We start from the raw sequence: 15,550 nt of genomic DNA, 5'->3' as shown, positions 1-15,550 counted from the left end.
ATTAATGGTTCATTCAGGAAGCACAAGCCATTCTATGCTTGGAATGAGGTGGGTGACCTGTGGGGGGAAAAATAGCATGGGGCCATGCAATAAAAGATGGCATCATACTGCTGGTACCCAAAGAGGGTGAATTAAGCTTGCAGGTTCAAAAAACAGCAGCCAATTAAGGACCCCATTTTTATTTATTTTAAACAATTTTGTTTTTAAAGCCAATCCTTGACTCTGGAGGCAGCCTGATCCATGATTTTCAAATGCCTCAGCAATGCAGCTTGGTGCCACTTAAAATTCCCCTTATGTTGGGGACACATGCCAACAAACACCCTCAGTGTATGTAGGCTAGTCCCTCTTCCTCATAGCCATGATCTGTGGGGAGTGCCCTCCCAACCACCCCCTCTGTGGGGGGATGGGGAGTCCCTCTCAGCCCCCCTCAATGGGGGGGATTTCTGTGTAGGCAGAATGGGGCAATCCCCTTGGGGTTGCCCCCATCACAGCTGGGGCAGGGGAGGGGAGGCACTACTTGTGCTCAGGGTCCCAGGCCTGGTGGGGATAAAATCCCTCTCGCTGTCTGTGAGGGGTTCCCGCAAACTCCTTCTGCCACTAAGGCCCTGCCCTCTTATCTATCTCTTGCACTCCCAGGTGGTCTCACTTCCCGCTTAAGGAGCCTTTCCGGATTGGCCCATGTCTCTCTGACACTGCCCCATTCAGCTAGTTTATTCCTCGGATTGGCTCCTGAGGCCTGGCCCTATCCTGTTCCCTCCGCTGTAGTCCCTTTGCAACTTGGTCACAGCGCAGCCCGGGGAGCTCTCATTGGCTTCTGGCACAGTCATTCAGGCTGCACTCACCACTCATCACCCCTCCCCTAGAGAGAGCATTGCGGAGCTCCTCCGCCCTTTGTCAGTGTGCGCCAGACCAGCCTTGATTTCCCTCTTGACCCGTCTGGTTGCACCCATGTTCTGTCCAGATTCCAGTCTAGGACCACCCTCTGGCCTGAGCCAGCCTAGCATCCTCCCGCCCGCTGCCAGGGACCCGAGTGACCTTCACTCCTCCTAACCCTGTTATTCATTAGTTGTCCTCCATTTTCAGTTGGTTCCCGGGTCCAGTGGTCCCTCCCACAAGGCTGGGGGAGAGGCCTTTAGATGTAGGTGGGCTTGCACCCACCCACCTCCCAGGATTTCCAATAAGGCCAGGGACTCGAGCGCCGAGCCTAGGCAATGCCCCATGGCTAGCACTCCCCTCCTCCTAGCAAGGCCCCCAGCCCTGGGTCGAACCTAGCATTCCCTTCCCACTGCTATCAGGAACCCCAATCCTCTCAGCCAGACACACCTGTGCACACTACTCCCTCCTCCCCCAGCCAGGCACGTCTGTACCGCCAGCCAGATACACCACCATTCATACCCACACTTTACATGTATCACGGCCAGACACAGCTGCACCCCCCCACACACACACTCCAGCCAAGCACACCTGCAGCCCCTGCACACACTACGTGTATCCCGCCACTCTTACCTTCACACTACACCCCCATCACAGCCTATTATCCTCTCCCCCTAGCCTGTCATACACACACACACACAGCCTGTCACATCCACACGCACCCCAGCCAGTCACAAACACTGCTTTGCAAGGCACTAGTAGGCTTCTTTCACTGAGCAGAGCATAAGACAGGACTCTTTCATTGCCCTAGCCCAGGTACATTTGGAAAGGAAATGTTTTCTCTCATTGAGAATGGCCTGGCTTACATCTTTCTCATAAATAATTTTTAAGATGGAATGAAATGTAGTAATGAGTGGCATTTCTTAATTGATTAAAATATATTCCAGAAGGGTTTTTTGTTTTGGCATTAAGAGAAGACAAAGCACACAAGACCCAAATGCTTAAATAAAAAAAACAATAACCATTCCTAACACACACATCTACAGAGGAATAAACTTAAGTCAGCAGTTCCGCTTTCCATCTCTTGAGAAAAAGATAACAGACTAAAAGCTCACATTCAGCCCATACTCCTTTTTAAGATAGCTTTAGAGAAACACACTCTATTCTATTCCTATAGCAAATGTTTGCCTGTCTCAAGAGGATTTCTGCTGTTTCTTTTCTAACAGTCTGTATCAGCCAGACTAATCCCTCACCCTGGTTTAAAAAGAAAAGAAACACAAGGAACGGAATAATTTCAAGGTTGACATTTAAAGCTGTTAAGAGGGATTTTTGTTGCTCTATGTGACCCAAAAGGTGATCACATTCAGCAGACCTTCAAAAAAACAAAACAACAAAAAATCCTAATGACTCAAAAAGAGTACTATACAGAATTGTTTGCCATAATGTAATAGGTTCTTGAAATTGTTCAGTCATCCAGAGAAGCGTGAAGAAAACGTGTAATCTAACAGTAAGAAATCCTCTGTGCAGCCACTTCCTTTAGGCCACCACTTTAAATGAGAACTATAACAAATCCCCAAGCCTCATATTTCCAGTGGGACCAATCCTGCAGCCTTCATGTAAATAGTCCCACTGACTTCAAAATTAATTGTAAGAGAGACAAATATAAAAACATCAGTACAGATAACATTTTAGAACTTGGTATCAAAATGGGAAAAATTAAGTGCCTTGCCTCAGAAATTCTTGATTTTAAATTAAAAGAACCAGAGATTGGCCAAAGTGATAAACTTCTAATTCAGACTTCCCCAGAGTTTGGAGATACTCAGATCTGAGGGGTCGATTCATCCCATTGGTAGACAAAAGAGACAGCTGCAAACCTCAGATCTGGATTTGAAATTTGCCCAAAGTTCAGGGGTGTCTTGGTCTGAGGATATGATTCATGCTCGTCTTTAAAGCAAACTGAATTACAGCAGTTACAAATTGGAGAGAAAAAAACATGTCAGCAACAGTGAAATGTACCCTTGAATAATAATGCTTATAAACAGGAATATTCAAACCTTCTATTTACAGATTTCTTTTGCTGCTTGAACATTTGTCATGGGACTGATTTCTTGTTGGAAACATTGAAGAGAGTCTAGAATGCACCATGGCTGCATTATCAGTTTAATGATTAAAAACAATTTCTTCTATGAGTTTCAGGTTACAAATAGGTCTGACAAATGTAAAACTTGCAAGAAGTAGGGTTTCTTTTTGGAGTCTATCACACCATCTGCTGTCGTTTTAGGGAATGTCACACATGTGAGTGTGAAACAGCCCTAAAGAAAGTTAAGGTACATGAAATCAGGTTGTTACCAAGGGACACTGCACACTGAAGCTGTCATTTCACAGGATATACTTAAAACCATATACTTCCAAATCTTAACAGTGTTCTTTCTGCTCACGTAAATAAAATACAGTATTTAACAAAGGGGTAATACATTGTCCATTTGGGGCATCTATACAAATCCATTTTATCACGAAGAAGCAGATGAAAAATTATCTTTCCATCGTCTTATCAAGCAAATACCCCTGAGTACAGGGGTTGGTAGCCATTGTCTTCCCTCTTGCATGTGAGCACACAGACACTCAGCATTCCAAAGAACTGAAAAGGAAAAAAGGGATCTTTAGCTTTACTATTTCTTTTGGAGGTTGAATTTATCGTATGTTTTATCTATGCTTGAATTAAATTTAACCTCTCTGTGGCAGGGACGTTGCCTTCTACATATTTGTAAAGTGCATTGTAACAGCGCTCTAAACAACATAATACTGAAAAAATAAATGTATTGATTTTCTAAAGGTGTCTTTAAAGGTTACTTTTAAATAGTGATATGGACTCTGGGTTTTCTCCCACTGTTTTTCCCATAAATTTATTTCAGAAACATTAATTCCTAGGCAGCATCTGCTATGAATAAGGCTGTGCTGGGTTTAGAATATAGATCTGTAATATGTTTAAGCATATACAGGTATGCAATAAAAGACAAAAACATATTATGCTACAACAATTAGAAGAGAACAGAAGTGGTGACTGATGGAAGAACTGACTACAGTCAATTACAAAGAAATAATAGTGATGAGAAGATAAAATTTATTGGACTGTGGAGTAATCAGAAGGAAGTGGTGGAAGCCCCTTCACTGAAGTAATTTAACACTACACTAGAAAAAATGCTAAAAAATATACTCTAGATGCCAATCTTGCCCTGACAGTGAACTAGGAAAAGGAAACTTTTGACTTTATCACCAAATCAGGCCCTCCTCCTACATTCAGATCTGCATCAGTGGACCCTAGCTCCCACATTAATGCAAGTGTAGGACTCGGGCATTAAATAGTAAAAACAGTTACTTTGATACAACTCTTTTATAGCATGTATATAATTTAAGGGAACATTTTGCCATTGGCTTTGACATGTCCTCCCAGTCAATGGGGAAGAGGATAGGAATCTCTGGAAAAATGATAAAAGGGACAATGATAAAGGAGAAATTATTAGATTAAAACTCAGGGACCAAATCTTCTTAAGTATGGAAAGTTTAATGCCTGGGTTTTAAAAAGCTAATTTTTACTCTATGCAATTTGATTCTTTTTTTACATATCCCTCAGTTTGAATAATAAAAACAAGCTAGTCAGCTTCATGCTTGCTTGTATTTAATTTGCAGTCAATTTAATTCTCGGGTTCCCACACAAAGGACTATTTATTTGTTTTTTTTAAAACAAAACCTTAGCTTTTTAAAAAAAAATTCCATGGAGACATTGGGTCTTAAGTTATGGAAAATCTTGTATTTTAGAAAGCTACATCTGGGCCATAGCATCCATTTTAAAAATGTAAAAAAAAAAAATGCATCTCTTAGCAAATGACTAATACAGTTCAGCCTTTCACTCAGTCCCATCAAATCTTTTTCTAGTTTTGGGCAGGATCGTCCCATCCCCGAATGCAGGCAGAAAAGAGAAAACTGGTGCAAAACTGAGACACGAAGTTAGAAGTAGGGATACAGCAGCTCTTTGGCATGCTTCCTCTTCCTCTCCCTCAGCCTGTTAAAGCCCCTCCATTCAAAGACCACGCAGCGGGAATGCAGTGGATTTGGTTAGTGTGTTCTTGCAGCCTCCTCTCTGACCCAAACAATTTCCAAGCAGAAATCCCTGGGAAAATTGCTGTTAGAAGCAGTCTTATCCCTCCCCACTTCTCCACCCAGCTTTTGCTCCCTTGGAAATGGATGTCACGCAAAGCCATGGAAAGAGCAGCAAATTGCAGCAAAGTTACTTAAGGGATTGGGCGAGTAGGAAAATGGCACTGTTTTCTGTGGGGGAAGAAATGTACGTCGTTACAATTAAATACCTTTATGATGGCAAATCCTAGGATCACGAGCATAGCATAGCTCAATACAGCCTGTAGCCCATTTTCCACTTTCTCCGCACAGCCCTGTAGAGATGTAGAAAAGGAAGATTTAGCTGCCATTTGATTAGCCTGTTAAACTGAGAACAAACCAACAAATCCAATACAATGGGGCAGGTTTTGCACACAATCTCACAGGGGCAGGACCAGGGCCAGCTCCAAGCGGCAAAAAAAATAAAAAAAAGTTGCCGCTGCTTCATTCTTCGGCGGCAATTCGGCAGCGGGTCCTTCCCTCCGAGAGGGACTGAGGGACCCACCGCTGAATTGCCGCCGAAGACCCAGACGTGCCGTCCCTTTCCGTTGGCCACCCCAGGCACCTGCTTGCTGCACTGGTGCCTGGAGCCGGCCCTAGGCAGGACCTTGTGCTGCTCTGCTATGTGGTCAACGGCAGCAGTCTTGGCCTTGAAACAAGCTACTGCTCTTGCACTGCTCAGGAGATGCACTCGACAATCTAATAACTCTGCCATCTATAGTTTCTATGAGTCTTATATGGCCCCGTTCAGTTACTGTATAAAGGAAGTTGCCACATACAGAGCCAGGCGGCTTGTGGTGGTGTCCACAAGGTAAAATGAGGGTTTGTGGGGTCCCAAAGTGGGGAAGATGGGTGCAATTTTTTTCTAAATTAAACCCTATGAATACTGAATGAATGTCATAATTTATTCCAGAATTTGATGTAAAATCTAGGGTTGGTAGCATAATCCTTCTCCCGAGCTGAAGAGGATCGATTCATTAGTGAGGTAGCAGGGTCATCTACCAAATCCCCAGCACTCTTCCCACAGCAGCTGGGTTTTCCTCGGTTGTCTCCTATCCAGTACTGACCAGGCATAGATTATGAAAATATTATTACTCATATTCTGATGGTGCCTAAGGGCCAACCAAGAATGAGGCCCCATTGTGCTAGACACAGTAAAAACATAATGAGAGACAGTCCCTGCCCCATAAAGTTTACAATCTAAACAGTCAAGACAGATAAAGATTAGGGGAAAGGGATATAACATACAGAGTGAACATAAGGACAGCCATACTGGGTCAGACCAATTGTCCATCTAGCTCAGTATCCTGTCTTCCAATAGTGGCCACTGCCAGGATGCTTCAGAGGGAATGAACAGAACAGGGCAATTCTGAGTGATCCACCCCGTCATCCAGTCTTAGCTTCTGGCAAGTTACCTTGGAGATGAAAATGTGAGAACAATGTGATGGCTACAAATGTCGCCTTCTGTGATTTTTAGTGCTTTTAATATTTAAATCCTTTCAGTGGGGTTATGTAAGGCCAAGTCTACACTACAAGCTTTTGTTGACACAAGTTACATCAGCATACAGCCGCCCCAGTTAGTATACTGCTTGTGCGCATGCATACTTGGTTCCTTGTGCTGGCGCTGTGCAAAGTCACCAGGAGTGCTTGTACAGATGCATAGTGCAATGCACCATGGACAGGTATCCCAGTGTGCAACCCACCACTATCCAGTCTTTTAGGAAGTGTTGGCATTGCACAGTGGGGCAGAAATGAGTTGTGCAGGAAAGAGTGGGAGCAAGGGGTCAGCTTCCCAGCATGGAACTGTCTCCGTCCCACAAAAGTCATCTATATCCCATAATTTTAAGGCCTTTTTTAAAAATCCCATGAACCCTCATGGCCTTCCTCACTCTCCGCACAGCTCTGGACTATTGTCGTAAGTGTTGCAAGCACAGGACGCATGATCCTCCGGTATTTGCAGAGCTATAAGAAGAACCGAACCAGCGGTTTTGTCAAGGTCAGTTTGCTGTGAGACATAGCAAAAACCAATTCAAGGTCGTTGGTGGCATTCACTGAGCAGTTGCAGACAGGGAAGCACCGCTGTTAGACCTGACAAATGAGCACTGACTGGTGGGATCAGATCATAATGCAGGCTTGGGGTGATGAACAGGGTCTGCAGAACTTTCGGATGCACAAGACCACATTCCTGCATCTGTGTGCCAAGCTCACTTCAGCCCTCCAGCACAAAGACACCAGACACTGACAGTGGAGAAGCAGAGAAATGGAGTGGAGATCGCACTGTGGAAACTTGCAACACCAGATTGCTACCAGTCAGTGGGAAATAATTTTGTAGTTGGAAAATCCACTGTGGGGGGCCATTGTAGTGCAAGTGTGCAGGACCATTCATCATTTCCAGCTACTCAGGACTGTGACTCTAGGCAATGTTCAGAACACAGTAGATGGATTTGCAGCAATGGGGTTCCCAAAGCTGTGGTGGAGCAATAGACAGCATGCATATCCCTATTTTGGCGCCAGCCCACCTTGCCATGGAGTACATCAACAGAAAGGGCTACTTTTCTATGGTTATGTAAGCGTTGTTGGCTCACCAGGGATGTTTCACCAACATCACTGCTGGCTGGTCAGGGAAGGTGTATGACGCTTGCATCTTTAAGAGCTCAGGACTGTTCAGGAACTTTCCTTCCTGACCAGCAGATTACCATTGGCAATGTTGAAATGCCAATAGTAATCCTAAGGGACCCAGCCTACCCCTTGCTTCCCTGGCTCAAGACGACGTACTTCAGCCTCCTTGACAGCACCAAGGAAAGATTCAACTACTGGCTCAGCAGGTGCAGAATGACTGCTGAATGTGCTTTTGGTAGACTGAAGGGACACTGGGATGCTGGTTTGTTCGCAAGGTTGGATCTCAGTGAAAAAACATCCCAATGGTAACAGCTGACTGCTGTGTCCTGCATAATATCTGTGAAACAAAGGGGGGAAAGTTGCTGCCGGGATGGAGGTGGAGCAGCTGTCTGTTGGGTTTGAACAGCCAGACACAAGGGCTGTTAGAAGCAGGGCCGGCTCCAGGCACCAGCTTCTCAAGCAGGTGCTTGGGGCGGCCGGTCGGGAGAGGGGCGGCAGGTCCAGGTATTCGGCGGACGGTCCCTCACTCCGGCTCGGAGTGAAGGACCTCCCGCCGAATTGCCGCCGTAGATCGCGATCGCGGACGCGGCTTTTTTTTTTTTTTTTTTTGGTTTTGGCTGCTTGGGGCGGCCAAAACCCTGGAGCCGGCCCTGGTTAGAAGAGCTTAACATGGAGCTATACGGCCCAGGGAGGTTTTGAAAGAGCACTTTAAAAGTAAGCCACAGTAGGTCGTTGTGATGCGCTGTGCTCTATCTGGCCCTGCTGTTTTGGGGCCAGTCAGGAATTGTGTGACGCTTGGTGTATATCTATGAATATAACACTGTCAATGCAGCTATTAATTTTGCGGTGCTTGCTGTCCATTTATGATATTACACTGTGTTTGTCACTGGTTCGATGAGTTGTGTCAACCTGTACAATAACACATAAGTGGGTGCTTTCAGTACCACTGGGCACTCTGCAGCATTTAAAACCAAGTTGCACAAGCACCTGTCAGAGACAGTCTAGTTATACTTGGTTCTGCCACAGAGCAATAGGCTGGACTTGATGACTTCTTGAGGTCCCTTCCAGCCCTACATTTCTATGATTTTGTGGTATGCTGTGACTTAATAAAGATGAATTACTTTCCAAAGAATAGAATTTTTTGAGAAACAAAACCAGGCCAAAGAAAAATCTGTGCGATTTAAACACAAACACATTAAAAACGTAATAAATTAATGGAAGAGAACTTTAACAAGGGGAAAGAACATTCACGTCCATTTTAGCTACATATACAGGAACCGTGGCTTTCACAGGTCAGCATATGTGAAGCTGTGGTTGTCCTGACTGTCCCCTGGGGCAGAGTGATAGGAGAGGGATGCAGCCCCTGATGCCACGTGGAATGCTGAGGAGGTGTACGGAGGTGTGTAATGGAGTTTTCGACAGACTACAAAGGGAGGTGAGCCCATGACTGTTGACCCTGTAGATTCACAAGAGTCTGAAGTATCTGTGTTTGCTGCTGGAGAAGCCCGGTTATGTCCTCATGCATTTCTCACTCCTTTTCCTGATGGTGCTCCTGTGCCTTTCTACTGTCGGCTCTTTCCTTCTCCATACAGTGTGCAACATTCATCCTCTAGGCCCCCTGCTCACAGTTCGATGCAGCATTGGCTTGCAGGATCTCACTGAATATGTCATCCTGAGTCCTCTTCTTTGTCCTCCTTATCTTGCTCAGGCGTTGCACAGGTGTGGAAGGGGAACCCTTCAAGGCTGCAATGGCAGCAGCTACAGACAAAACACACAGAGGAACCATTGTCAGTATAGTCACAATGGAAAGCAAAAGTTAAGATTCAAAACTCCCTTATAATAATAATAATAATAAAAACTTGCTTCCTTCAAGTTTTAAACAATACAGGCTTATTGACACTTCTGCTTTGGCGTGCTTGTGCATGACACCACTCAGAGCTCGAGCCATGGTGAGAACGGCCCAGCAGGGTAAGGGAAATGAGGAAGGAATTGCTTGGTTGCATGAAAATGAATATAGGGCAATGGCTCTGAATACTGGCACCATTTTCCACAGGAAGTGGTGATTTTAACTGATATCTCACTCCTGAGGGTGACAAGAGCACAGCTGCTGCTGTTGTCCCAAAGCCACCCGGATCCATATGCTGCTAGCCTGTGTACTGCTGACAGACATGGGAAAGTGTCCTACTGCAGAGGAAGAAATAAGGCTGTCAGCCCTTGAATCCTTCAGGAGAAGACTGCATAATATCTCCATGTAAGTTTCATTGAGATCTCTCTGGAAGATTCAAGGGACATCCCTGTGTACATAAACAAACTGCGCCACAAGCCCTGCCTGCCTAACTCTAGAGGGGAATGAAAAGCAGATAACAATGCTCCCTCTGTGTTGTGACAGTGTGTACTCCCAACACACTATTGTAATAATCTTTGTACAAGGTAAGACTGTTGAGAGCATGTGGTGAACTGACGTGTTTGGGAAACTCCATTTGGGATAACAGGATTTGTGCATATAAAATGCCCGGACTTTATATGCGCTTGTATTGTCCAGGAGAGGACTGGGCAGTACAAGACGTTCATTTCTGGGGGAAAGTCTGGACTGGGAGTGTGCTGGGGTCACCCTGCAGTATAACTCAAGCAGATAAAAGCCCGAGTGTGGCCGGCAGGTTGCAAGTGCACACAGACATAGCTGGGAGTGATTTACATACTAGAGGCTGTTTGTGAGCAGTCCAGCAGTGGAGGCAATAACAGCAAAGGCACCCCATGTTAGAGGGCCGGGGTGACACAGCTACTCACTAGTCTAGATTGTACCCTGGGTATGTCACATTGTGCTGCTACCTCTTCTAGTACGAGTAAATTAATTAAAGTCAATAGCTGTGTCCTGTTACGTTGGGGGCACCATCATTACATCGTTATAATGGAAAATACAATTACACACTTACCCGAGGTTCCATTCCCCGCACTGGGCTCGCCCATGCTCAACTGCCGGACTGAGAGGACTGCAGTGGAGCCTCAAACAGGTCCTGGCTCACGGCATAGCTGGACACCCTCACTCACAAATCCCCCATCCTCCTCATCCTCGCTGTTCATGGCCGGGGTCAGTGGTTGGGCTCCTCGGAGGTATCCACAGTGGTCTGCGGGGGAGGGGGTGTCTCCACCAAGTATGGCATGCAGCTCTTTGTAAAAGCAGCAGGTCTGTGGTTCAGCCCCAAATCGACTGTATGCCTCCATGGCCTTCTGATATGCCTGATGCAGTTCCTTCGCTTTCACACAGCACTGCTGCTAGCCCCTGTCGTACTCCTTTTCCTGCATCCCCTGTGCAATCTGCTCATGGATGTCCACGTTTCTATGGCTGGTCCATAGCTGTGTTACACAGCCTCTTCTCCCCGCAGGCCCAGGAGATCCAATATCTCCGGTCTATTCCAAGTCAGGAGCATGTAGCTACCGTGGTCAGCAGCACAGTTACACACAACAATGGAGAGCTGCTAGGTGTGCTTACCAAGCTGGACAATCAGGAAAAAGGCATTTCAAAATTTGCGGGGCTTTAAAGGAGGAAGGGCCTTCTGGTCTCTGTGACCCCTAGGCAGTGGAGTTCACAACTTTGCCCAGAGTGGTCAGTGCTAGACATTGTGGACAGCCATTGGAGACTGTTAGGGTCAACATAGGTGCTGCTTCAACCGCAGTACATCGTCCATGGCTCAACACTGCTCAGGGAGGCGTGTTAGTGATTTGCTGTTACAAGGCGCTTACATCAGAGGGAGACAAATTTAAGTGTAGAGACATACCCAGCTAGGTCAATGCAAGGCAATGCAACCTAACTTTGTAGTGCAGAGCAGGCCTAAGGAGGGGATTAGCTAGATGGAAAGACAAAGGAAGGGAGAGGGCAGAACAGGTTGGAGCAAAGAGCCAATCAGCACAGGAAAAAGAATGTTCAGAGTAAAAACTATAGAAAATAGTCTGATGAGATCCTCAGTGTCTGTGAGTCTCTGCTTGGACTGCTTTTTGCAGCTGCTCTGTCAGCTTCAGCCTCTGGCTGGCTCAGAGGAATCTAATGATATCACAGCCCATGGTGGCACTTTCCAGTTTCAGGGTCATTTATCCTCACCTTTGTATTGAGATCCTGTGGCTCATTCAGATGTCCTGTGCAGTTCTTAATGTCTTGTTTGCAGCAGCTCAGAGGAACACTGTTATTGCCAGTGGTATTAAACCACTGGGTGGCTGTCCAGTCGGTATAGTTAGTTACTCCACAACATCGAAGCTGTGAAACAACAAGTAACTAAATTAATGCAAACAGAGTTAAGTTGTACCATACTTAGGAATGTCATGCAGGTAAGTCTCTGCAAGATGCTGACTAATAAAGAAGTTACAGTATTCTAAAGTAATCTATCAAAACACCGCAGTCACACTGTTGTAAGGTGTAGTGAATTAGACCACTACAGTAGTGGGGTTTGTTTGTTTTTGTTTTTTAAAGGCAAATGCCCTCCAGTCCCATTGAAATCCAAATTCAGAGCTCTCAGCCCTGCACAGGATTTGGCAAATACAGCACTTTTCTTCTTGAGATACTGTACGCAGTCTAAAAATAATGGAAGGAGGAAAAGGGAAGTTGCTTCATCAGCACGTGAACTACAGATAGAGCAAAAACAAGATCAGAAATACATCCTTTTCTTTTGTTAGTAATATTATTTGTGTGGCTACAATCACAATGGAGGACGGATTTATACAAAAAAATTCAGTACGTCAAGAAACTACATAAGAACATAAGAATGGCCATATGGGTCAGACCAAAGGTCCATCCAGCCCAGTATCCTGTCTACCGACAGTGGCTAATGCCAGGTGCCCCAGAGGGAGTGAACCTAACAGGTAATGATCAAGTGATCTCTCTCCTGCCATCCATCTCCACCCTCTGACAAACAGGCTAGGGACACCATTCCTTACTCATCATGGCTAATAGCCATTAATGGAATTAACCTCCATGAATTTATCTAGTTCTCTTTTAAACCCTGTTATAGTCCTAGTCTTCACAACCTCCTCAGGCAAGGAGTTCCACAGGTTGAATGTGCACTGTGTGAAGAAGAACTTCCTTTTATTTGTTTTAAACCTGCTGCCCATTAATTTCATTTGGCGGTCCCTAGTTCTTATATTATGGGAACCAGTAAATAACTTTTCCTTATTCACTTTCTCCACACCACTCATGATTTTATATATCTCTATTATATCCTCCCTTAGTCTCCTCTTTTCCAAGCTGAAAAGTCCTAGTCTCTTTAATCTCTCCTCATATGGGACCCGTTCTAAACCCCTAATAATTTTAGTTGCCCTTCTCTGAACCTTTTCTAATGCCACTATATCTTTTTTGAGATGAGGAGACCACATCTGCACACAGTATTCAAGATGTGGGCGTACTATGGATTTATATAAGGGCAATAAGATATTCTCCATCTTATTCTCTATTCCTTTTTGAATTATTCCTAACATCCTGTTTGCTTTTTTGACTGCCGCTACACACTGCGTGGACATCTTCAGAGAACTATCCACAATGACTCCAAGATCTCTTTCTTGATTAGTTGTAGCTAAATTAGCCCCCATCATATTGTATGTGTAGTTGGGGTTATTTTTTTCCAATGTGTATTACTTTACATTTATCCACATTAAATTTCATTTGCCATTTTGTTGCCCAATCACTTAGTTTTGTGAGATCTTTTTGAAGTTCTTCACAGTCTGCTTTGGTCTTAACTATCTTGAGCAGTTTAGTATCGTCTGCAAACTTTGCCACCTCACTGTTTACCCCTTTCTCCAGATCATTTATGAATAAGTTGAAGAGGATTGGTCCTACGACTGACCCTTGGGGAACACCACTAGTTACCCCTCTCCATTCGGAAAATTTACCATTTATTCCTACCCTTTGTTCCCCATCTTTTAACCAGTTCTCAAGCCATGAAAGGATCTTCCCTCTTATCCCATGACAACTTAATTTATGTAAGAGCCTTTGGTGAGGGACCTTGTCAAAGGCTTTCTGGAAATCTAAGTACACTATGTCCACTGGATCCCCCTTGTCCACATGTTTGTTGACCCCTTCAAAGAACTCTAATAGATTAGTAAGACATGATTTCCCTTTACAGAAACCATGTTGACTTTTGCCCAACAATTTACATTCTTCTATGTGTGTGACAATTTTATTCTTTACTATTGTTTCAACTAATTTGCCCGGTACTGACGCTAGACTTACCAGTCTGTAATTGCCAGGATCACCTCTAGAGCCCTTTTTAAATATTGGCGTTACATTAGCTATCTTCCAGTCACTGGGTACAGAAGCTGATTTAAAGGACAGGTTACAAACCATAGTTAATAGTTCCGCAATTTCACCTTTGAGTTCTTTCAGAACTCTTAAGTGAATGCCATCTGGTCCCGGTGACTTGTTACTGTTAAGTTTATCAATTAATTCCAAAACCTCCTCTAGTGATACTTCAATCTGTGACAGTTCCTCAGATTTGTCACCTACAAAGGACGGCTCAGATTTGGGAATCTCCCTAACAGCCTCGGCCGTGAAGACTGAAGCAAAGAATTCATTTAGTTTCTCCACAATGACTTTATCGTCTTTAAGTGCTCCTTTTGTATCTTGATTGTCCAGGGGCCCCAGTGGTTGTTTAGCAGGCTTCCTGCTTCTGATGTACTGAAAAACATTTTGTTATTACCTTTTGAGTTTTTGGCTAGCTGTTCTTCAAACTCCTTTTTGGCTTTTCTTATTACATTTTTACACTTAATTTGGCAGTGTTTATGCTCCTTTCTATTTACTTCACTAGGATTTGATTTTCACTTTTTAAAAGATGCCTTTTTTCCCCCTCACTGCTTCTTTTACATGGTAGTTAAGTCATGGTGGCTCATTTTTAGTTCTTTTACTGTGTTTTTTAATTTGGGCTATACATTTAAGTTGGGCCTCTATTATGTTGTCTTTGAAAAGTGTCCCTGCAGCGTGCAGGGATTTCACTCTAGTCACTGTACCTTTTAATTTCTGCTTAACTAATCTTCTCATTTTTGCATAGTTCCCCTTTCTGAAATTAAATGCCACAGTGTTGGGCTGCTGAGGTGTTCTTCCCACCACAGAAATGTTAAATGTTATTATATTATGGTCACTATTTCCAAGCGGTCTTGTTACAGTTACCTCTTGTACCAGATCCTGCGCTCCACTCAGGACTAAATGGAGAATTGCCTTTCCCCTTGTGGGTTCCTGTACCAGTTGCTCCAAGAAGCAGTCATTTAAAGTATCGAGAAATTTTGTCTCTGCATTTCGTCCTGAGGTGACATGTACCCAGTCAATATGGGGATAATTGAAATCCCCCACTATTACTGAGTTCTTTATTTTGATAGCCTCTCTAATCTTCCTTAGCATTTCATCATCACTTTCACCGTCCTGGTCAGGTGGTCAATAGTAGATCCCTACTGTTATATTCTTATTAGAGCATGGAATTACTATCCATAGAGATTCTATGGAACATGTGCATTCATTGAAGATTTTTACTTCATTTGATTCTACTTTTTCTTTCACATATAGTGCCACCTCTTCCTCCCCTCCTCCCCCGGCATGACCTGTTCTGTCCTTCGATATATTTTGTACCCCAGTGATTGTGTCCCATTCATTGTCCTCACTCCACCAGGTTTCTGTGATGCCTATTATATCAATATTCTCCTTTAACATGAGGCACTCTAGTTCACCCATCTTATTATTTAGACTTCTAGCATTTGTGTACAAGCACTTTAAAAACCTGTCACTGTTTATTTGTCTGTCCTTTTCTGATGTGTCAGATTATTTTTTATGTGAATGTTTCTTGTCTGATCTGGCCCATACTTTATCCTCTTCCATCTCTCCTCCTCACTAAAACCTAGAGAATCTCTATCAATA

At 44.2% G+C, this 15,550-nt stretch overlaps 1 protein-coding gene across 2 annotated transcripts in view; it reads right to left on the bottom strand.

Annotated features, from left to right (window-relative positions):
* Nucleotides 1-1,792: 1,792 nt before the first annotated feature.
* The window catches only part of LOC101947948 (tetraspanin-36-like), a 52,720-nt gene continuing 38,962 nt past the window's right edge, over nucleotides 1,793-15,550 (bottom strand). The window contains exons 5-7 of one of the 2 annotated variants that reach the window (XM_005296879.5): nucleotides 11,762-11,914; nucleotides 5,238-5,321; nucleotides 1,793-3,511 (exon numbers count right to left, since the gene is read on the bottom strand). In XM_005296879.5, the coding sequence (XP_005296936.1) occupies nucleotides 3,425-3,511; nucleotides 5,238-5,321; nucleotides 11,762-11,914 (324 nt within the window). In that variant the 3' untranslated portion in view covers nucleotides 1,793-3,424. Of the gene's footprint in view, nucleotides 3,512-5,237; nucleotides 5,322-8,872; nucleotides 9,424-10,598; nucleotides 11,915-15,550 lie in introns of those variants that run through there. The other variant, XR_010602093.1, reaches the window with a different exon arrangement.

Source organism: Chrysemys picta, chromosome 6 (assembly GCF_011386835.1).
Source record: "Chrysemys picta bellii isolate R12L10 chromosome 6, ASM1138683v2, whole genome shotgun sequence".
Lineage (NCBI taxonomy): Eukaryota > Metazoa > Chordata > Testudines > Emydidae > Chrysemys > Chrysemys picta.
The sequence above is the reverse complement of the archived record's forward strand: the minus strand, read 5'-3'. Positions and strand labels throughout refer to the sequence as shown.